Here is a 24,149-nt window from a genome sequence, read left to right on the forward strand (position 1 = left end):
CCCTTGAAGATGGCCCTGGTGGTCTGGTACCCCATCCCCGGGCCAGATGTGCAGGAACAGGTGGGTGGGGGGTGGGGGGGGAGAGTTCTGTCGTAATCCCCCCCCATGGTCCAGGAGGACCCGCTGGATTCCGAACGTCTGTCCGCCGGAGCGACAGACCTGAAGACAGGAGCCGGCTCCTGCAGCAAGCACAGATGCACATCGTCTCCCACACTTTGCAAAACACGACCACCTGCATTTACAAGTACAATACTGCAGAATGTAGGACACTTTTTTAGCAATCCGATTCGGTAACCGGGGCCACTTTTAATTTGCTGCCCAGGCCTATTTTTCTGTCCCAATACGACCCTTATAGAGGGTTGCTCTGTAGGGGGGTGGGGGGGCATGGGGTGTGTGTTTGTGTGTGTGTGTGTGGGTGTGTGTTTGTGTCTGTGTGTGTGTGTGTGTGTCTGTGTGTGTGTGTGTGTGTGTGTGTCTCTGTGTGTATACCTCTTTGTACTTCTATGTGTATACCTCTGTGTGCTTTTGTGTGTGGGTGTTTGTGTGCAGCAGGGGGTCCAGGTAAGATAACTCGGTGGGTTAATGCTTCAGCGGAGCTCGTGTGCATGAAGCAGGGCGGCCGTTCCAACCCCAGTCACACAGCTCAATATTTTAAAGACATGTGTGCAGAGATGTGGATATGACAGTCAGTGCTCTCGAGGCAGAGACTTTCACAGCCAAATATTGCTCAGTGAGCTGAGTAGGGTGATCGTCCCAGGCGCCACTCCGCCTTTTATCCGGGTCGCTTGGTAAGAGGAATCCAGCTGCAGCGCCGGGTGGTCTGCAGGCGGCACTAGGCGGTAGAACTCCGGCTCCAGATGCTGTCTGGCCACCCTGCTCTCTGAAAGCACAGTGTGGAGAGGCTGTCAACAGGGGGGCCTGAGTACACCCGTCGAACTCAGTCCGAGGCCGGGACATCCTCGGTCGGAGTCAGGTGCCGCCTTATCTGGCAGGGCAGAATCTTGCTCCCTATCCCCCAAACTCGCCTCGAGCACCCGAACAATGGGACAGTCTCGCCCTACACTCCATCCCTCGCCCCACACTCCATCCCTCGCCCCACACTCCATCCCTCGCCCCACACTCCATCCCTCGCCCCACACTCCATCCCTCGCCCCACACTCCATCCCTCGCCCCACACTCCATCCCTCGCCCCACACTCCATCCCTCGCCCCACACTCCATCCCTCGCCCCACACTCCATCCCTCGCCCACACTCCACCCCTATCTCTCTCGCTCTCCGGCTATCTCTCTCTCGCTCTCCGGCTATCTCTCTCTCGCTCTCCGGCTATCTCTCTCTCGCTCTCCGGCTATCTCTCTCTCGCTCACCCTCTATCTATCTTTCGCCCTCCCTCTATCTATCTATCGCCCTCACTATCTATCCTATCACCACAGCATCACTCTGCACCACCACAGCATCACTCGGGGCACCACAACATCACTATGCGCTACCAAAATGCTTATAAGTACAACAGTAACTTACAATATTATTATAATATAATATTATTTCCAACATTGCTTAATATTTTGCAACAGCTATCATCTTGCAAATCATCTTTATACACCAAGACACACTTTGCTAAAAATTTAATGCAACACATTGTCATATACAATGCCAAAAACTCAAACTTTAATGCTGCAAGACTTATTGCATTGCAAATGCTTGTTAATGCTTGTGGGGGTAATGGGGTGGGTCGCCACTGGGATGGTGCCAGTACGCAAGGCCCTCACTCCAGGTTATGGTCAACTAACTGCATTGGGAGTGGTGGTACTAGACCCCACCCCCCCCCTGTTAGAGGGGTGGTGATGTTATGCAATGTCACAAAGTAATTCCAACAGCTTATGTATATTTGTAATTTGGTGCATAGTATTGAGTAGTGTGTGTGTTTCATAAATGTACTCTTACGTTTATAAAGCAAAGTACAGACTGGACAATCGATTATTTAGTGTTATTTCTGCGCCCCTGCAAATGGCGATTACTAGCCCACACCACCTCCCTTGAGTAAGCCGCACACTGCTCTGCAACCCTACCCTCTGAGAGTCAGGCACTACAATTGGGTGTTTGGTTCCCAGTGAAGGACAAATGTAGTCATGTTATTTGTGCAGCCGTCACAGATGCTGCCACATTTTTCAACAGTTTCATTCACACTAGAGACTCTTGCCTGCTTCTTCAATGCAGAGAACAAAATCTGTAACAATCCAGAGATTTATATTTTCTGGGAAGCCCTGTTGCTGTCGCAGTTCCACGGCTTTCTTCCTCTTCTGCTGATGTGGGTTTACATCATCCTGCTCTTAGGCGGTACTGTAAATTTGGCCTGGCTTAATTTTGTATCTACCCAAAGTGTTCACTATCACTTTACCTATCTGTGCTTTGTAATCGGTTCTTGAGAGAACTTCAGAAGATGGGCAAACAAAGAGCAAGTACAAATTACTCCCCTTGATAATTGATACTCTGCCAGATTAATCTTACTCCAACGCCTAAGTATTTCCTGCCATAACTTTTTTTAGCAATTAAGACCTCTACTTTTACCGGATTTATTTTGGCTTGTATGGTGAAATACATAATGGGTTTGATGCGGCAGGCCAGGAATACGTAGGGGTATGCATTGTCCATCTTCTTGCTTTTAAAAGTTTGTGCCACGTTTTCTGTCGCACAAGCTATAAGAAGAATTAATAAACAGGACTGTTGTACTGATTAACATACTAACTAGAAGAGTAACTCATCATGAGTTTGTGAGTGCCTGTAGACTTGTCCTGTTTCCAGTTTGTCATGTCTTTCTTTTTGTCTAATTTCTGGGCTAATTTTGGTTTAATTTTAACTTTTTAATTTTTGTAGAAAGACCACCAGGGTATGACAGAGTAAGAAATGCGGAGATTGGAAACAAAGACTTCGAGCTTGATGTACTAGAGGAAGCATACACCACAGAACACTGGCTGGTCAGAATATACAAAGTAAGGAAGATTTTTTTTTCTTGATATCTTGCAGATAACTGCTGTTAATGTCATACACATGTGCAGATAGGGGGGTAATTTGCTGTATCTGTCGATTTTCTTTATAATTAAGGATCCCAGTTTTCCGTATTCACTGATTTGTTTTGCATATAAATACTGACACACTTCACAGGCTGCAGACTCTGCATCTAAAAAGATGCAGCAGACTACATTGCCAACGCCACTGCCTGTCCTGCGCCATCCCCATAGCCGGTTACGGTGCTATGTTACTGATTGCACCATTTTAGACTGATATTATGTGGCTAAACCAAGAGAAGATCAGAACTTGCTCTAAAGAACAGTCTCTTCTTAGGGCCCCGAATTTTGCCTAAATGGAGGAGTTATTTGACTCTGTTGCAGACTCCATAGCCATGGTGAATAATGAACGTTCACACACTTAAACCTGACTTATAAAAAGTCCTTTCTTGCTCTCCAGAAGGGGACCTTCCTTACTCCTCTGGAGCCCGATAGAAAAAGCATCTCGTTTTACCAAAGTAGTGTGTGGATTTGCAGAAGCTTTACTCTAAAGTGTGTCCAAAGTCTATCATTTTGATGAAATCCTGTATTTTACTTCATTGAGAGAGCCTTTGCTCCTGTTTGAAGAAGCTCTACTGGAACATGTCTTGGCTGCTCTTCTCTGGGCTCAGGAGTCCACAGACAAATTGCCTGACGCCATTATCCAGCTCTGGGTGATCCAAAATAATGTTGTTTGCAGCTTATTTTAAAATTTATTTTGAAGATGGGTTCAAAGCCAGTCATTTGAGGGGACAGGATCATATGGAACATTATTTGACAAGAATCCAAGCGGGGCTAGGAATGCATTTTAAGGTGCCCAAGTGTATATGTATTCACAAGAAGTATGCAGTTCATGTACAGTCTAGAGGAAAGGAAAGAGCGAATCAGTAGGTCTGCAGACCATGATCAAGCAAATTGAGGGGATATGTTTGATCAGAAGCAAGAGCCCTCACACACCCAGATGGGTGTCATGCTTCATCATAGGGAAGCTCCTCGTAGGGCTGGCGCTGCAGTGACCAGTGGGCCCTCGGTGGGGGGCGCTCTTTCCATGAAGATAAGAAGCCCTGATGAAGTGTGTGTGGAGGTGCACTGTGTGTAGATTGGTGACAAGGGTTTAAAAATGGTTGTTTTTCAATCATCAGGTTCACTTGTCATGAGTTAAAACGAAGTATGGCTGTATTGAAGACAATGATCCTTTACAGCTCACAAAGTGGTGACAACAGGGGTCAAAGCTGAATGCCCGCACAAATGAAAGTAATAAAGATAGAAAGTGGGGGCGTGTGTTTGGCCTGCAGTATCTATCAAAAGCAATGTCCCAAACAGACCGCCATCTGTTGTAAGTTGGTAATGGCAGCCGAATCAGGATGGGCCAGGTCTGCCTGCACAAGAGAAGGTAATGAAAAAAGAAAAAGGGGTGCATATTTGGCCCCTGACAAGTATCTAAATGATGTCCTTAATGGACTGCCATCTTGGGGAGGAGTGTGGTGGGAATGTATCCAAAGTTTAAAGCTAAAGTAGTGAGCCGGTGCAGAATGTTGCAAGCGGCTCACATAGCACAATGGTGTAAATGAAATGCAGAAAGTCTCACTAGTCGAGGCAGACAGTTTGCTATTTATCCCACTCTGACATTTCTCACTTGACTAACATCTCAGAGAAGCCAGTGTGAGGGAGTGAACAGTCAATATCCGAGAAGAGAGCCTTACCAAGAGTGTACAACCTCCCATGGTGAAGTCCACAGACAGACTGTGGGGCCTCCAATAGAGAAGGGGTCCAAAACAAGCACTAATAAAAAGTAGTCAAGAAGTCACCATAATGGTTGGGAGTGACAAATGTTCCATATAAATGCAGATAGATGTCTGCATAGGGAGGTGGTAGTGAATAAAGAGAGGGCCTTATAATAAAGATCAGTACTCAGGAGGACCCCTAGAGAAAGTTTTGGGTTGTGAAGATAGCTGTGGAGGTCAGGTATATGGCAAGCACCATTAATAGGGCACATCAAAGTGTGTCAGTCAGTGGTCAAGTTCACTCCACGTCATTTCGTTGTTGAGGCCAGTCATGTGTGGCTATGCGGTGTAGGAGGCTGACTCTCTTTATGGTATACCACGAGGTGGTTATACCATGCCCAGAGCCAAGAGATTCCCCCAGAAGTGTACAGGGCTCAATGCTCACCCAAAGTGCTCTCTTTGTGGTAGTGTGGGAAAGAAGCCTTAGGCCTTGCACAGAGGAGTGCAAGACTTTTGTTGTGCACGCAAAGACCAATAAATGACACATGACAAAAAAATGATCCACACCAATTTCATAAAAATAAGCTTTGCTCCAGATTTATTTTAAGACCAATATCTTCTCAAAAAGTTAGTACGTTTTTAAATAGAAATTGTTTTCAGTTTCAAAAGTGGACACTTCTTGCAATTTTCAATCTTTGGAATGTTAACCTATTGAGGAAAACAATAATGCGGTTTTACAGGTAATTAAGCAACTTACAAATCGAGTTTTAGGGTTGCAGGGTCAGCAGAGGGCATGGTTCAGGTCATCACAAACACTGCCCCACCAGCCGCTCATTGGCGGCTAGGTGCAGAGGTCAGAGTTGGAAGATCAGGCCCAATGTTACCCAACGGAAACTGGGGGTGATTGAAGATGCACTGCTTGCAAGTAAGTAGACCGGTTGCAGGGCAGAAACTTAGAAGGTTACAACAAGCGCATAAGGGCCACAAGGCAGCATCAAACATACACCACCAGCCGAACAGAGGCGGCTGGGTGCCAACACTCGGGGCGGGCACCCAATGCATGTGAATGGAGAAACTTAGATTTCAAAACAGGCTATTCAAGGAACACCAGCAACAGCACAGGTAAGTTGTGATGTTGTAGGCCCCAGGGACAAAGTAAGTCAAGCTGCTCAAGGCCCAGGGACTTCGGATGTAGGTGTGTCCTTTGACGGCTGGGTTCTCTTACAGGAGCCAGTCACGGGGAGTCTTTCGATTTATACTGCAGGTGTCATTGTGGAGTCCAGAAGGAGGGGTCCAATGCTGAACTCAAAATTGCTGGGGAACCATTTCTGGATCATTTGGCCCGTTGATATCTGGTGCAGTTCGGTCAATGATCGCGGATGCGGAGGCCTCAAGAGTCCTTTGAGTTAGTTTCATGTGGACAGAGCCACTGTCTTGTTGAGTTCTAGTCTTTTCTCAAAGGCCTACTCAGAAAAAACAAACATATTCGATAATAATCAAGCACAATGGCTAATAATGCTAGTAAAGGAGTTTATAAGAGACGGTCATACAAAAATGCAGTCAGGAAATCAAATACTGGTACCGCAGAATCATATCTGTATTTTGAAAACCCCTATAAAAGGAGTGCTCAGTGTCCCAAGTGAAATTAGAACCAACAGGCTTTTGAGTGACAAAAATGTGGCATACAACGTGTTTTTCTTAATACAAGGAAACAACAACTATAAATAAACAATAATGACTCAACACTTTTTTTACAAAAACTGGAAATAGTCCGTTTTTTTGCAAGTTGATGACGTTTCGACCCCACTGTTAATGGGGGGGAGGGGGCGGGGGGGGGGTCTCTCCAGGACCTTACAATGATGAACATCTAAAGCACAGCCGGGCACTTAGAAAAAAGAGACATGAAATTAGAATCTGGAAAACGATCACTTAGATTGTGATCCGTTCAAATAATGTTGGGACTTACCCCAGTGAGGGGAAGTGGCGGGGATAAATCTTGCTGAAAGTAGAAGCATGTCATGGTAGACCACACTATGAATGGAGAGCAGTGGAGCCAAGCGATCTGTACCTCCAACTGCTGCTGGTTGAGATACAAGGAATCGATGTGAGCATTCATGCTAAAATGACAGAGAATGGCCCAAATATGATTCCGACCTCTATGCACACATCCTAACAGGATTGTGTCGTTGGGTGCTGTGTGCGCCTTGGATAGAAACGAATCCGGGAAGTGTTGAAGTCTGCTGCATGTCACAGGATTGAGTGACTGTGCCACTGTAGGAAGCTGGCTCTGTATATACTATACCAAAGTGAGGTATAGTATGCACAGAGTCCAGTGGACCCCAAAAGGTAGGCAGAGGTAAAGCAGATAGTACCTCACTCTATTTGTGGTAGTGTGGTCAAGCAGTAAGGCTTTATCAGAGGAGCGTGTTAAGCATTTGTTGTACACACTCAGTCAGCAAAGGAATTCACAAAGACTGAAATTCAGACCAATTGTTTTTGTATAAAAATATTCTTTTAGTTATGTTATTTTCTATAACCAAGCAAGCCTGGCACAAGTAAGCAGTAAATACTTTAAGTAGTAATGCAGTTTGTAAAGCGTTTCAATTGTAATTGTATATGCACTATGTTTGGATTACAGTACTGGTACTGCGAATACAATGCGTTGGAAATACAGTACATATACTTTATCTAGGCTTTTTAGTAAAATTACTGGTAAATTATTTTGAGATTATTTTTATTACAGTGTAGTATAGCTGGATACTACACTGGGAAATTTCCTGTAAACAGGTAAGTAAAATCATTATTGTTAGTTAATACAATTTTAAAGATTTCTTTAAGTTTTCCAACTTCACGCTTAAAAACTTTTCATAGAAAAACAGTCAATGGTTATCCTATGGAGAAAAATAGTGTTATCGGTTTAAAGGTAGGTACTTAGTTGTGGGATTTGGTGTTCTGGGGTTAGACCCGGGGGGGCCCCCGGGATCAAGGATGCACTCTTGTCACACTATCAGCTGCACTAGGGTGGCCGGGTGCAGAGTGCTGAGGCCCAATGTTATCCAATGGGCGATAGGGGGCCTCCGGTTGGTGGCTGCTGATGAGAAAGCCACTGGGTTGTGGGGGCGCAAAGCTCCTGGACTTAAGTTCAGGGCAAATGGTGGTTTAGGCCAGCAAAAAAAATGCACACTCAGCGGCACTGTGGGTGCAGAGTGCTGTTTTGGCATCAGGAGCCTTGTAGCTTTCAATGGGGAGTCTCTGGTTTGTAAAAGCACTGCAGGCTCGGGGACAAAAGTCTTCTGGGTGCGATCACCACTTGGAGAAGTAAGTTGGTATGTTGGGGGTTGGTTAGGCACCGTTGGTTGGGCCATCCAAGGCCGTGGGGCGTCAGGTGCAGGGGTGCCTTTTATGGTCGGATCTTCTTACCAGCTCCTGGTCTCGGTTGGGGGGACATTTATGGTTTGAGACTGCAAGCGTCGGCTAGAGGCAGGTAGGGGTCACCGGATCTCTGGTCAGGATTACCGGGGAGACCTCCTGTTGGTGTTGGGCCACTCAAACTCGGGCCGTGGGCTTTGGGTGCAGAGTGGTGCAGACCTGTGGATCCTTGGAGAACTGGAGTCTGTTTGAACAAATCCGATGTTCACAGGAGACATCGTTTTTGGGATTGAAGGCAGGTAGGTCCTCCGGGGTTGTTGAAGTTGCTGACTGCAGGACACACCAGTATTTCACTAGAGCAGGTTCGAGGTGGGTACAGGCCAGTAGGGCTAGGGCCAAGTCAGTGGGTGTCCTCCTTGTTAGCTTAATTACCGCTGTTCAGTCCTTCTTCTTTTCTTCTTGCAGGTTCTTGTCTGAGGAAGCAAGGTTCAGGGGTGCACCTAAATACTAGATTTAGGGGCATTACAGGTAGGTAAAAAAGGTTATGGACCAATGGGTCCCCCTATTATGCCACCCTCCAGTGGGAGGGGGCATAGGCCTATCCCTGGTTGGCTGGGTCCCCCCCATCTGCAAGATGGCGAGGACTGAGAGTTGTGCTTCCCCTCGCCTCCCCCACCTGAGGGGTGGAGTTGGTAGAAGTGGGCACACCTCTCTTCCTCACTTGTCTTTCCCGCCAGTTCTCCTGCACAAGGTGGGGGTCAGAACCAGTTGGGACCAGTTGCTGAAAGCAGCAAGTGGCCTGGGGAAACTCACAAAGGCGGCAAGCCTTTGAAGCTTCCCCTTCATGAACCCTGCCCATCCTGGGGGAGGAGATTCTGCACCTGGTCCCAGGATGTGCATTGTTTCAGGCCCCCGAAAGCAGCAGGCTCTCGACCCAGGGGTCCAAAAACATGTCTGGTGGTGGCAGCTGAAAACAGCCACTCAGCCTGGACACTAGTGACAGGTGTTTTTCAGAGGGCGTCTCTAACATGCCCTCTGTTTGCATTCATTCATGAAATCCCACGCTGGCCTCAGTGTGGGTTTAATGTGCTGAGACGTTTTATACCAAACTTCGCCGTTTTCAGTGTAGCCATTATGGTGCTGTGGAGTTTGGAATGACAAACTCCCAGCACTCTTAATGGCAGCACTGCACTTACAATGTCTAAGAATGGACTTGACACTGTAGGGGTACTGGGCTAATGCACCTCTACCCTCACCACTGATATAGTGCACACAGCTATAGGGGTGACTGATCTATGCCAGGACAGTGGGTTGTAGGCATGGACAAGGGAAGCCCTTCGAGGTCTTCCCTGGGCACAGTGCCCTGGCATCCTGTGGTACCATTTACCAGGGCCTGACATGTGGCCGGAGATGCCAATTCGGTTTTGGCAGTGTTAGGGAAAAAACATTAGCAGGAGCCCAGGGCACACTCAGTCAAAGCACATCAGCAGAAAGAGGGCACTTTCTCACAGCCACGTAATCTGGAGGACCTCCAGGGTCAGCCTTCAGTAGCGAATGCATTATGTACGCAGAGCATCTTCCCCTCGCTAGTTATAGCATGAAACGATTTGCAGAGCGAAGCACGTCTAATCTGAGTGTCAAGACAGTACTATGGAAGACCAGCATGAGCTATCGTGCGTCTCTGAGAATATGACTATCAGAAAGGCATGATTGGGGGACCGAGTGGGGTGTGGAGCTACTGGAAATAAAAAGGTCTCTATCTCTAAATAGGACTGAGATAAAAGGAAATGTACATGTAGGTGCATCAAGGAGATCCTTAACTATGACGTAGGAGTAAGGAGTCTGTTACAGGGTATCAAAAAGTCCCTCTTAGCTCTACATATAAAAGGATATATACATGCAGATACACAAAGGAGGTTTATAATAGCACAGAGTAAAATGACATGATAGCAGTAAGTGCAATATGTTCAAAGTACATATATCAGGAGAATTATACACATACAGCATTATGCTAGGGCTGACAGTAAACCACATCCATTACAGTTTGTAAGAGTTGTCACAAAGCTAAGCCATTCTTCTGAGTACTTCAGGCCTCGGTCAATAGAATTACTCCGTTCCATCCATTTACTTTCCATCTTTTGTAGAATGTGTTTGATATTGGCTCCTCTTTCTAGGATCGCAGCCATGTCAATCACCAGCCATTTTAGGTTATCAACTGTATGTGTTTTGTCAATTAAATTGGTCACTAATGGTGCATTAGGTACAGTGCACCTTATTCTGCTTCGGTGTTGACAAATCTTGGCTAATGTAGGCTGTGAAGTTTGGCCAATGTCAGGCAATCCACAGGGGCACTAGACACGATATATTACATTTCGTGAATTGCTGTTTGATACAAAATTAAGTTCATAATTAACATTGTTGTGTATTCAAATACTTTAGTATCAAAACAAAAGGTACAAGCAATGCAATTCCCACAAAGAAAATGACCCTTTAAGGCTCATGCTGTTTCTAATGTTCTCGGTTTGGAGATATTGGAGCATTGTGTAGACAAGTGAACCAAACGGTCTTTGATATGTTTGCCGCGCTTGGAAGAAAACATCAGGACGTGTAGTGAGGGATCTATGTTTTCAATCCGGTACCAATTCTTTGAAATAAAATTACGGATCTTGTTTGTTTGAGTGCAGAAGGTGGTTACGCATATCAATTTTTCAACAGGGGTCTTTCCTTAGGGGAAAGTAATTCTTCTTGCTGGCAATACCACGCATGTTTAAGAGAATTCTTAGCCATTTTTTTCGGGTAGCCTCTGGCCACCAATTTGTCCCTTAAAATAAAGGCTTCTCTAAAGTAATTTTCTTTGCAGGAGTAGTTTCTACGAAGATGCAGCCATTAACCAATGACTACTGTTGTAGGTGTTGTCATGAAGTCCAAAAGGGTCAGCCAACGCTGTACTTGTATGCAGGATTGCTGGGGAACATTTTGTGGATCGCTGGGCCACCTGGACACAGGCCCGAGGCGTCTGGTGCAGATCGGTCAAGAGAGCCGGAGGGAACCAGATCCCTTTGGATTGGTTTCTTGTAGACCAAGCCACTGTCCTCCGTAGTTCTGGCCTTTCTCAAAGGTTGGTAGTCCTCTCAGGAGTTGTGGAGGTCGCTGGTTGGAGGACAGGCGTTGTTCTGTTTGCAGGGTCTTTGAAGCTGCAGACAGGCAGGTAGGGCTTGGGCCAAATCAGTGGGTGGTGTCAGTCTTCTCTGCATGGCGTCTTCTTGATCCTTCTTAGGTTAGCCACCTAAATACTAGATGTAGGGGCATTTTAAAGGAGTGACAAGTAGGGCCAATGTACATGTTACCTGTGGAGTCTCTATCCTCAATTAAGCCACCCTCCTGTGGTAGGAGGCATAGTCTTAGTCCTGATTTAGAGGAGTCCCTCAATCTTCAAGATGGTGGTGCCTGAAAGATGTGCTTCATCTCACCTCCTACACGGTAAGAGTGGAATTGGCAGAGGCGGGTACACCTCTACTCTTGCCCCAGAATTGGAACTTCCATAGATTCCCATGCTTTTGTATCATTCCCCGTCGTCGGAATGGGAGTCTCAGTAACAAAATAACATAGCAGTAGGTACAAAAGAGAAAGAAAAAGGCCTAGGCCTCATTCCCTTTTGTATCATATCCGCCTCTTTTTGTAAAAGAGACCAAACTTAGGCGTCAGCCAATCAGAAGAGCCTCACCCCATAGAACCCTCCTGAAGGAACCTCAGAGCCTCTGATTTTCTACTGCACGTTGTGTTTAGGGAGTCTCCTTTGAGCTCTTTTCAATCTCTACTCTTTCAGTAGTTTTTTCTTCAGGATTTCTCTACAAGTTGTTAGCTGTTCATTCCAGGATGTCAGATAAAGAAAAGAAGGCCCTTTTCAAGCCATGTTCCACCTGTGGCAAGAAAAGGCTATTTGTTGAGGATAAGCATAATGACTGCATCGCATGCCTCTATCCTGATCATAAGGCTGCGGACTGCAAGATCTGCCGCACCTTTTCATCCAAGACCCTCTGGGATCGTGAGGGTAGGCTTCTTACATGGCTCCAGAAGTTGAAGTCCAAAAAGGTCACAGTCTCCAGTGATGAGGACTCTTCTTCAGCGTCATCAGCTGGAAGGTCAGTCAAAAAGGGTAGGGGTTCCCCTTCTCCCTCTGTGAAGCATCCTTCTAAGGCCTCAAAAAAGACCCCTAGAAAGTCTGAGAGCCAAGGCCCAGTTGAATCTCCTCACCATGGTGAAAGGAGAGGGTAGGACCATTTACGCCTTCTTTGGGTGTGAAGACTGTTCCAGCCTTCAAGAAACCCTCTTCTCAGTCTTCTGGAAAGTCTGAAAAAAGTTCCAAGTCGTCGACGATGAAGGCTTCGTCGACGGAGGCTCCGTCGGCGAAGAAATTGAAGCCTAAGCTTAAAAAGGTACTGTCGACGGGCTCGTCCACGGAGCAATCGACGTCACGGTGTCGACGACGGCAGTTGTAGCGGTGTCGACAAAGATTCTGACATCGACGAGGGTGTCGACGACGACAGCAACGTTGACGAAGATGTCGACGACAACAACTAAGTGTTCGTCGACGGTGGTGACGACGACAGTGTCGTCGTCGAGGGCTTCCACGACGACCACATTGACGACGACAGGAGCGTCGACTGTCTCGTCGCCGACTGCATCGACGACACCCATCTCGTCGTCGAGTGTTTCGGCGGCGACGACTGTTCCCTCGACGAGGCCGACGACGGCAGTATTAACGGCACCATTGTCGACGGGATCGTCGACTATTTTATCATCGGAGAAAAGAATTACAATATTACAATTTCAATGACCAGGATTACACCGGACATGACCTCTCCTAGGAGAGTTACCCCCTTGCCTCCAGCTCTACTTTTAGAGGAGGATGAGGATGAATCAGAGGATTGTATTGTATTGTAATTGCATTTATATAGCACTTACTACCCCTGACGAGGCGTCAAGGCGCTTTTTTGGTGGCTAGCACGCTACTCCGGGACCCACAGAGAATTCGTGTTGAATTAGTACAGTGAAACATGCAAGTACATTTTAAGTGGTGGATAGGTTAGTCAGTTTGGATTTAGAAGGATAGAGTAGGACAAAGGTTTGTATTTATTTATCGCTCGCTTGTTGACGCATGCTATTCAGGGAGCCTATAAAAGATTAGTGGTGAATTAATATGGTGAAATAGGAGGTAATTTTAGTGGTGGATATTAGTCTGTTACTTGGAGTGAGAAGGATAGCGGATGGATAAAAGGGGAAGAAAGATTTGAATTCATATAGCACTTGTTACCCCTGGTAGGTGTTGAAGCGCTTTTTTGGCGAGTAGCACACCACTCTGGAACCCATAAAGGATTAGTGTTGAAAATTAGTATAGTATAAATATGAAGTAATTTGAGTAGTAGATATGTTATTCAGTTATTTGGGCAGTATATTAGTATAGTTAAATATGGAATTTGAGAAGTGAACATGTTAGTCTGTTAATTTTGATAGAAAAAGGATAGTGGAGGGATAAAAGAGTGAAGGATTTTTTTAAGTCAACTGATGGAAGGATCATTATATATTTGTTAGTGATAAAAAGATGGACTGTTAGGTGTAATTACAGCAGGGAGAGTGTGTCTGAGTGGGATGTAGTTATTTATGGTGTTTGGCGTTGTGTTGGTAATGAGTGTAATGGTTAGTGGTATAGGATAGTTGTGTACTGTTTGTGGGTGATGGTGGATATGTGTGGTAGTTGGGATAATAGGGTGTGTAGATGTGGTTTGGTTGGGTTGGTGGTGCATGCTGGTACATTAATCTGTGCATAGTTTTGTGCGTGGTGTATATTTGGTGTGAGTGTGTTGCTCTGTTTGTGGTTGTGGATGGTGTGGGCTGGGTATTGTTAAATGAGAAAAAGGGCAGCATTTCTGGCCCTAGTCCCGACCAGTCTCGAACAGGCCCAAACAGGCAACTACCCTTGTCCTCTCCACCCTTCGAGACTGGTCGGGCTGAGACGCCCTAAGCCTGACCTTTTTTGTAGCCCTAGTAATCAGGTGACCCCTTCCGCCAATGGGAACCCTAGCCCTAACACTATCCAATCACAACACTAGCCCTAACATCTAGAACCAATAGGAGACCAGGACCTTGCAGCCAATCTTAACCCTAGTCCAAGCACCCAATCATGTCAAAAACCCTGATCTCTACGTCCAATAAAGGCCTTAGCCCTACCTCTAGTCCCAACCCAAGTCCAAGCAGCCAATGGTACAGGTAGCCCTAGTCCCTACTTCCAATAGAAAGCCTAACCCTACTCTAAGTCCCACAACTGGTCCAACAACCAATCACACCAGAAGCCCTAAAGAGCTACTTCCAATTAAAGGTCTAACCCTAGCCCTAGTCCCACCCTACTCCCAACAACCAATAACATAGGAAGCCCTAGTCCCTACTTCCAATAGAAATCCGAACCCTAGCCCTAGTCCCAACCCTGCAATGATTGAATCACAGACAGAGAACCCAATGAGGACATTAACCCTAACCCAATAGAAACACCAATCAATGTACACATGTGCCAACCACCAGCACACCATATAAGGTCCCAGCAACCTCAGACAAGGTTTGCTGGCCAGGGAGTTCGAAGCTGCTTGCTCCTGTTCAGAATCTCCTAGGAGACAGACGGGCTCAATCCGCAACTTTGGACTTCAGCAGGTAAAGGCTTCACTAACTCGAAATCTAACAATACTGTTTGAATTCCAGCTTCTGGTTAAATGCCAAGAGACGGATTCTGACGGGGAGTACAACCAGGAATGTGGTTATGATCATCATTCTGCCCAACCGCAACAGTACTCGAGACAAGACATGGTGTCGGTACCATCGTCTCTTACAGGACCGTCACAGTATGCTACAGGTTTATAAGTCTAGGTGTTCACAACCTGCTGCTGTTCCAATTGCTCAAGCCATGCCTGTCCCTGCGACTCCAGCATTGGCTGCCCAGGAATCCTCTCAGCCACAGACACCGGTTCTACAGGAGTCTTCGATTCCAGTGAACACCAATGATGATTCCTCTGATGAGGATCAAAATTTTGATGACAGGACTGATCAAGATACCAAATGGGATGAATGTCATCCTGGACCCAGCATCTCCCTGTCCGAATCCGATTGACTCCCCGCCAGCTGATATAGGGGGATTTCATAAGCTAATGGAGAGAGCGTCTGGGAGATTCAAACTATCTATGCCCTCGGTTGCCACAGAATGTTTCTTATACGATTTTAAAGAGCCTTATAAGACAACAAGATCTATCCCTATTGTCCAGCATCTTTGGGATGAGGACCTTAAAGCAATGAAAAATCCAGTGACGGTGGTCCCTGTGCGACCGAGCCTCGACAAGAAATACAAAGCGCCTGAAGATGGTCCGGCGTCTGACTGGACATCCGAGACCGGACTCTGTTATTTCTCAAGTGGCGCAGAGAAAGTCACGTAACCCCTCAGCTCCATTGACAACTCCTCCGGATAAAGAGGGCAGGAGGTTAGATAACGCCGGAAAAAAATGTCTTCCATGGCGAGTCTACTAGTGCGGGCAGCTAATGCCTTGGCGATATTGGGGAGATGCGATCGCCAACTATGATGTGATGTTTCGCCGTACTTGGAGCAACTTCCTCCAGAGGCAAAAACGGAGGCTATAAAAGTTTTGCAAGAAGGTGAGGTTACATCAATGGAAATCATTGACTGTGCAATGGACATTGCCACAACGGCATTCCGCTCTTTGGCTGGAGCTGCGGTCCTTCGTCTCCAGGGATGGCTTAAGGCGACTTGGTTTAGACCTGAAATCCAGAATAACATCCTGGATCTTCCTTTTGATGAAGAAGCATTATTTGGAAAATTGATAGATTACACTCTCCAGGATATTAAAAAAGATACTAAGACCGCTAGATCTCTGGGTACGCTTCAGTACCGTAAGGCTCATTTTAGAGGTTCCAGAGGCAAAATCACCAACTACAGAGGCTCTTATCAACAGCAAAGGTACTCATCCTATGGCTCAGGTTCACAACAATACCGCCAACCTCATCAACAAAGGCAGGGCCAGTCCTCGAATTTCTCAAGACCCAATACCAGAGTGAAGCAGGCTCGCTAAGGACGTGATATGTCCAAGAGACAATAGCGGCCTCCTGGCTCTTCCTACTGTGCCCACCTCCGAAAGGTCATCAGTAGGAGGCAGGGTGTCACAATACCTTCAGAACTGGTAGAAGATAACATCAGACAGTTGGGTGCTAAACATCATTCGAAAGGGCCATACTTTAGAATTCACACACATCCCTCCATCCAAGCCCCCTGCTGCCATTACATCAAAACATCTGCGTCTTCTGCGGCTCGAAGTTCATCAAATGCTACTGAAGGGTGCTGTAGAGTCGGTCCCCTTCGCTCAAAGAGAAGGACTCTATTCCAGGTTCTTCCTGGTAAGGAAGACGCTAGAGAAATGGCGCCCCATTTTAGATCTCGGGGAGCTCAACACCTATCTCATCTCCCTGTCTTTCCGGATGGTCTCTCTTCAAAGACATTCTACATCTAATCAACCCGGGGGATTTCATGGCCATGCTCGATCTCAAAGATACGTACTTTCATGTTCCGATTCACCCAGCACACAGAAGGTTTCTACGATTTACAGTAGCCAAGAGCCACTTTCAATTCAGGGTTTTACCCTTTGGTCTTCGTTCAGCCCCGAGAATATTCACGAAGGTGCTGGCACCAGTAGCAGCGTTTCTACGGAAGAATCACTTTCAGGTTTTCCTTACCTGGACGATTGGTTACTGAAGGCTCCGTCCAGGGAGGCCGCGAGGGATGCGGTCGAGGCATGTACCAACCTGTTTCAGAATTTAGGTCTCACCTTAAACAAAGAGAAGTCTTCTCTGGTCCGTCCAGGACAGCACGCTTCCAGGGACCCATCTTGAACTCGGATCTCAAGAAAGTTTTCCCAACCTTGGAGAGGCAAGTAAAACGCCAGACCATGGCGCTAGACTTACAAAAAAAAAGGTGTCTTTCAGTACGCCGCTACAAATCTCTTTTGGGGGTGATTTCATCATGCATTCCTCTAATTCCACACTGCAGATTGAGGTTGCGTCCTCTTCTGGAGCAGCTGGACATCCAATGGGTCGTTAGACGACAAGGTGACCATCACCTTGGCAATGAAAAAAGCGGCCTTGTGGTGGACAAAGCAGGAAAACTTGTCCCAAGGTCTATCCTTCGTTAGAGATCCATCTCCTCAGGTGGGGACGGCGGATGCGTTGTTGGATGGTTGGGGAGCAGTGCTGCAGGACCTGCATGTCAGTGGACCTTGGTCTCCACAGAACCGTCGGCTCCACATCAATCTCTTGGAGCTCAGAGCAATCAAACTGGCTCTTCAAGCTTTTCTCCCTCGCCTAAGAGGTTCAAAGGTCTTCATCTGAACAGACAACACCACGGCCATGCATTACGTCAACAAAGAAGGAGGAACCAGATCTCTCCCATTATCTCAGGAAGCTCAAGAAATCTGGGAATGGGCGATCCTTCACGAGATACCTCTGCAGGCAGAACACCAACCAGGGGTTTTAAAATGAGAGCGCAGACAGACTAAGCAGATTATCCTCGATCAGTCACGAGTGGGAACTGAACCAACGGATTCTGGACGAGATCTTTCAACAGTGGCGCAAACCTATAATAGATCTATTTGCCACACCGACCAACAAGAAATGCCGGTCTTATGCAAGCAGGCTTCACCACCGAGGATCATTGGGGAATGCTCTTTGGATAGCTTGGTCAAGGACCTTTGTCTACGCCTTTCCCCCCATTACACTGATCCCGAGACTCATCAGGAAGATAAAAGTGGAACCATGCAGGATGATTTTGGTAGTCCTTGCTTGGCCGAGACAGTTCTGGTTCACGGAACTCCATCTGTTGTCGCTGGCTCCTCCTCTTCTCTTGAGAACCATTCCAGACCTTCTCACAATGTCCGAAGGACAAATTTGGCATCCGGATCAGTCTTTGCACCTGACAGCATGGCTCCTGAGCAGCGACAATTTATGAATCTTCCTATCTCTAATGAAATAAAAGAAGTTCTCTCCCAGGCTAGAGCCCATTCCACGAACAAGACTTACCGTCTCAAATGGAAGAGATTTTGTATTTGGTGCAGAAAGGAAGGGGTTGACCCTTTTTCTTCAAAACCTCATCAACTTCTGCCTTATCTTTTGTCCTTTGCTAAGACGGGGCTGGCCCATTTGTCCATTAAAGTTAATTTGGCAGCAGTTTCTAGATACAGGCGTTCTGAGTCTGGACCTTCTCTTTGGTCTTACAGGATAGTGAAACAATTTCTCATAGGGTTGTTCTGTGTCTACCCATCGGTGAGGCCTCCGCCTCCTACTTGGCAATTGAATTTGGTCCTCACTCAACTCATGAAGGGCCCATTTGAACCAATACATCGAGCGGACATGAAATTCCTTTCTTGGAAATTGGCTCTCCTTCTTGCTCTCACATCTGCAAGACGCATTGGGGAGTTGCAGGCTCTTACGATCCAAGAGCTGTTTCTCCAGTTCAAAAGAAATACAGTAATCTTGAGAACGAACCCGAAATTCATTACCCAAGGTGCCCTCAGACTTCCACTTAAATGAGCCGGTTATTCTTAAAGCTTTCTTTCCTCACCCTACTACACCAGCGGAAAGATCATTGCATTCTCTGGATATACAACAGTGCTTAAAATTTTATTTGGATCGCACCAAGGGATTCCGTAAACCCTCCCAATTGTTCATTGCTTTTGGTGGTCCTTCCAAAAGTCTCCCTATATCAAAGCAAGGTATTGCGAGGTGGATTACAAGTGCCATTCTACATTGCCATACTGCAGCGGGTAAGTCACTGACCAGCAAAGTTAGAGCGCATTCTACAAGATCAGTGGCTTCTTCAACAGCTCTCTTTGCAGGAGTGCCCATCAAAGACATTTGCAGGGCTGCGACTTGGAGCAGCGTGCACACCTTTACGAAGCATTACTGATTGGACTCCTTCAAACAGGAAGACACGGTTCTGGGCCAGGCAGTACTGAGGAGCCTCTTCCACTGATTGGTGAGCTTTCCTTTCTATCCCACCTTCCTTATTCTGCACATTTTGTATCTTCATGCATTGCTGGTTGTTACAAGGTATATTTATGCTACAATTTTTTTTTTTTTTTTTGCTTACTGCTTACTACTGTAATACAAAAGCATGGGAATCTATGAAAGTTCCAATACTGGGGCAAGAAAACAAGTTACTTACCTGTAACTTTGGTTCCCCAGTATTGGTAACTTTCATAGATTCCCATGCGCCCACCCACCTCCCAGCAGATATGGTGACTGTTACACAACGGCTGCGAAAATCTGAGGTTCCTTCAGGAGGGTTATATGGGTTGAGGCTGTACTGATTGGCTGATGCCTAAGTTTGGTCTCTTTTACAAAAAGAGGCGGATATGATACAAAAGGGAATGAGGCCTAGGCCTTTTTCTTTCTCTTTTGTACCTAATGCTATGTTATTTTGTTACCGAGACTCCATTCCGACGACGGGAATGATACAAAAGCATGGGAATCTATGAAAGTTACCAATACTGGGGAACCAAAATTACAGGTAAGTAACTTGTTTTCTTCCTAGTTTTTCCCTCCGGTTTTCCGCACAAAGTGGGGTTTTAAACCAGGAGCTGCCATCTTCTGATAGCAGCAGAGTCTGGGGATCGCAGTACAAAGGCAGCAGGCCTTTGAACCTTCCCTGTTGAGCACTGTGCTCCTCCTGGGAGTGACACTACTGCCAGGGATGTGCTTTGTTTCTGGTCCCAGCGAGAACGGGCACTTGACCCAGGGGTCCAGAAACCTGTCTGGTTTAACAAGCTGCCTAAAGCCATTCTGTTATGACACCACAGTTGGTAGTGTTTCTGGGGCACCTCGGAGGTGCTCTGGGAGTACACATTTCAATAAATCCGACACTAGCATCTGTGTGGGTTTATTGATAGCAGTAGTTTGGAACTAAGCACTCCTGTGTTCAGAGAAGTCATCATGGTGATCTGGAACTCGCTGGTCAAGATGAACGTCTGGATCATCAAGCTGATCTGGAAATCTGAAAGAAACAGGTTAGTGTTAGATTTCTTACCTTAGAATATCCCTAGGCGTCAGACTGGATCCAGAAAGTTTGCGTAGCAGTACCCCTGCGCGTCGGCAGGTGTCATCTGCGGCTCCGCGTGCGTCGCCGTAGTGATCACCGGGATGATGTCGTCGGAGTACTTAGACGCCGCCCTCCCGCGCTGACGTCGGTTCTTCTTTTCTCCGCGCCAGCAAGCGCAGATCCGAGAAGAGCAGTACTCTTAGTCAATTTTTTACTAAACTTTTGGAATGTTGTGTAAAGAACTGACGTCAGCACACAGGGGTGACGTTTAGGTAGATACCGCAACGTCATTACGGCAACCATGACGCCAACGACTAACGCAGAGTCGACCGACGCCACCTTCCGACGCGCAGGGGTACTGCTGAAGAAAAATTCTCCTGATCCAGTCTGACGCATGGGGGTAATTCTAAGGTGAGGAATCGATAACTAATATATGTCTCTTACAGACACATCTTTTCTGAAGGTAAGTAACTTGTTCATCACTGGGATGAGTGCGGGTTTATTAATTCGAGGTGTTTGATAACAAATACCATATGTTTCACTGAAGCCATTATGTAGCTGGGAAACCTGTTTTGACCAACGCCCAGTACATACCTTAAGATGGCTACCCTGCTCATTTGCAATATCCAGTAATAGAACAAGACATCACAGGGGAATATCTGTTCATGCAGATAATGTCCTCACATAAAATATAATGCACCCTGCCTAGGGCTCAAAGGCTTGCTGTATGAGTAATAACCTATATTATATGTGGTGACTTTGGCATGACACACAGGAGTGTGTCATGTCCTGTTTTCACTCATTGTTTGCACCATGTCACACAGCCAGCAATGACAGTCTGTGTGGAATTTGTGTGTGGGTCCTTTAGGGGTGAATCGGATATGCTGCATCCTTTTGAGACACTTTCTAGCATTCATCGAACTAGGGACTTACATGGGTGCTAAAGTCCTAAGCCAGTTGTTGCACAATTAGACAACCCCTTTTCTTGGGGAAGGAGCACTGGCACTGAGGTCTGGTTAGCAGGCCTCGATCCTCTGTCTGAGTCGAAAATCGTCATCTACTGGCTGAAAAGGGGCTATAATTTGGGGGGTAACTGCAACAAAAGCCCTACCTCCTACAATTAAACTGTTCACTTGAATGCGTCTTACGCAGCAATACTTCCCTATTGAAGAAAAGGCATATACTGCATGCATTTATTTAAATTCGGTTTCTGGGAGGAGTCTCCTTCGGGACTTAGTCATAGGGGGCCAAGGTCCAAAGTACCACCAGCAGGTGCTAGTTAACTGAACTGGGGTGTCTGGTTGCAGAGGTGCTGGTCGAGTTGGTAGCTGTGCCCGCTACACCGGTGTAAAGAGGGGGGGGGTCGTCTAGAAACAGGTTGCAGAGTGGGACTTCTGGGCAAGTCCGGGAGCTCCCAATGGGCGGCTCAGGTCACAAGGGTACTGGGGGAAAGGTTGCCCAGACGGTTTGTCGGTACCCAGGCTGGGGCACTCGGTGCAGAGTGGAAAGGTCAGCCGGGCTCTGTGCATCCTAGAGCCTTGCACTTGTCGGTGTCGCTGGTTGAGTTTGCAAATTGAGGACAGCTGGGCCACTCTGGAAGTGGGCCTCTGCAGTGCTGACCCCCCTTGACAGCTGCTCGGTATCTATGCAATAGCCCCCACATGGTGACTGACACTGCTTATTAAATATGCTAATGTAACCGTTGATCTAAACTTTGCGTGCATTGTGGTTTACACTAGGATGAAATCTGTTTTTTTGGTGGCTATTCATCCTACATATTGGTTTCTAAAAAAAAATTACAGTTCATCTTTATTATTTTTTACAGGTAAAAGACCTTGATAATCGTGGGTTATCAAGAACATAGTTGCCTTCAGCCTTGATGCAAGCAGCACTGAAAGAGCCTTCACCTGTGAAACAGATGATGTTTTTTATACCATTTCTAACTGCAGGATGAGATTGGATTTAATTGCCTGTGGTCATGTATAATACAGTCCATATTGGGTGAATGATTTGTATAAATAAGAATGCGTTCCCAAATGATTTTTTTTGTTTTTCTTTGATTTTACAGTGGCCAAATAAAGAGGGGGTTAGACATGTCTCTTTTCTATGTCTGGTGTCTTGCGAGAAAGTATTAACGAGCCACATGCATCCATTACAATATTTACCAATATTTAAACTGTTGTGTCTATAGCATTCCTACACCCCAAGCTGTGAATCTGCTTAACTGAAGAGGGAACACAAACCCTGATAAACGAGGTAATTACATCGGGTAAAACAGTAGCTTACTTACATAGATGACCATGTTGATTCGAGAGTATGGTCTATCAGGTATGTAAAGAAGATAGGAATATGTACTTGTTAGGTTCTGTGCTTTAATTCAACTTGGTCTTCGGATGTCCATTCAATGTGGTTATCATCACAACACCATACTCAGTAAATCCTTAAGTTTATATGTAGGATAATACTTCTTAATCGTATCCAATGTGAAGCTTATACAGTTTTGGTCTCTTTTTGGATCCATTTTATTTTGTGACATCAGTTTAACGTCATTGCTTCTGTAAATGTAACTGTAGCATTCATCTCCCATGTGTTAGAGATAACTGATAAGCACAAAACAAGGTAGGCCTCTGCTTTCTACTAGGATTAAAATAGTCCATAAGCTGATCATTTTGAAGAGCTCCTCTAAGTCATTCACTGTACCATAAAAGAGGTGTCCGTAGGTACTCCCTTTCTTTGGTCTGTTATGCTTAACAGTTACAAAGGAAACTCAGAACATTGATTGGAATGAGAGTATCTCTAACACAAGTAGATTTCTCTAAAAATAGGCACCCTGCAATCACTCAAAGCTCATTTGACCGGAAACTGGTTCCCCGTGATGGGAGATAATCCAATTTTAGTTGTAAGAGCAGATTTAATGCATAGATGTAGTTTATTTTTCGTGGCTGATTTAATATGCAAACACAACAGGTGATGGACCGAATGTGGATCAAGGTCCTCGGATGCTTGATTCCGTTCTGGGAAGGACATGGCTTTTGTAGTTCGGACTGGACTGTTCCCATGGGGCACAGGGTCAGAGCTGATTTGCATATCGCCATTGTCTAACCCAGGGTGGTGTGGAGTGCAAAAAACGATGGATTTGGGCCCAGATCTTTGGACTGGGGTGAATGTGTGACATTGATCCACATTCGGTCCATCACTTGTTTTGTTTGCAATTGCCGCCCCAAGTGCGCTGGGGATGCCCAGACGTGGGTCCCAGGCACTCCACACCACTGGAGTCAAGCTAGCCGGGCTGATGAGAGGGGTTACCTCGAAACCGGTCCGGTCCTCGGATGCTTGATTCCGTTCTGGGAAGGACATGGCTTTTGTAGTTCGGACTGGACTGTCCCCATGGGGCACAGGGTCAGAGCTGATTTGCAAATCGCCATTGTCTAACCCAGGGTGGTGTGGAGTGCAAAAAAACGATGGATTTGGGCCCAGATCTTTGGACTGGGGTGAATGCGTGACATTGATCCACATTCGGTCCATCACTTGTTTTGTTTGTTTTTGATTTAATATGCAGTTATTGGTAACACAGGATACTGCACGAGAAACATCCCCTCTCAGTACAATCTTTATCAGTAAATAGCAGTAACTTTCAGCTACCCTTAACATATGAAGCTGTTCAATGCAAACCTTTTACTCACAAAAGGTGATGGGACGAATGCTTGCAATTTGTCTAACCACTGCCAATCGTTTGGGATAGCATCCCAACCCATCATGCTTTTGCTTACCATTCCACCTCCGTTTGGACCCAGCCATATGCAGATCAGCCTTGACCCTGCTCCTCATAGGAACCGTCCAGCCTGAACCTTACACGCCAGAACCTCACCGGAACAT

At 46.3% G+C, this 24,149-nt stretch overlaps 1 protein-coding gene across 2 annotated transcripts in view; it reads left to right on the forward strand.

The window, feature by feature from the left end:
- LOC147732864 (dolichyl-diphosphooligosaccharide--protein glycosyltransferase subunit STT3A) overlaps window positions 1–22,369 on the forward strand; it is a 163,708-nt gene extending 141,339 nt beyond the window's left edge. For both annotated transcript variants that reach the window (XM_086957405.1, XM_086957406.1), the window contains exons 17-18: window positions 2,872–2,987; window positions 22,099–22,369. In XM_086957405.1, the coding sequence (XP_086813531.1) occupies window positions 2,872–2,987; window positions 22,099–22,137 (155 nt within the window). In that variant the 3' untranslated portion in view covers window positions 22,138–22,369. The remainder of the gene's footprint in view (window positions 1–2,871; window positions 2,988–22,098) is intronic.
- Window positions 22,370–24,149: the final 1,780 nt, after the last annotated feature.

Source organism: Lissotriton vulgaris, chromosome 2_1, assembly GCF_964263255.1.
Source record: "Lissotriton vulgaris chromosome 2_1, aLisVul1.2, whole genome shotgun sequence".
Lineage (NCBI taxonomy): Eukaryota > Metazoa > Chordata > Amphibia > Caudata > Salamandridae > Lissotriton > Lissotriton vulgaris.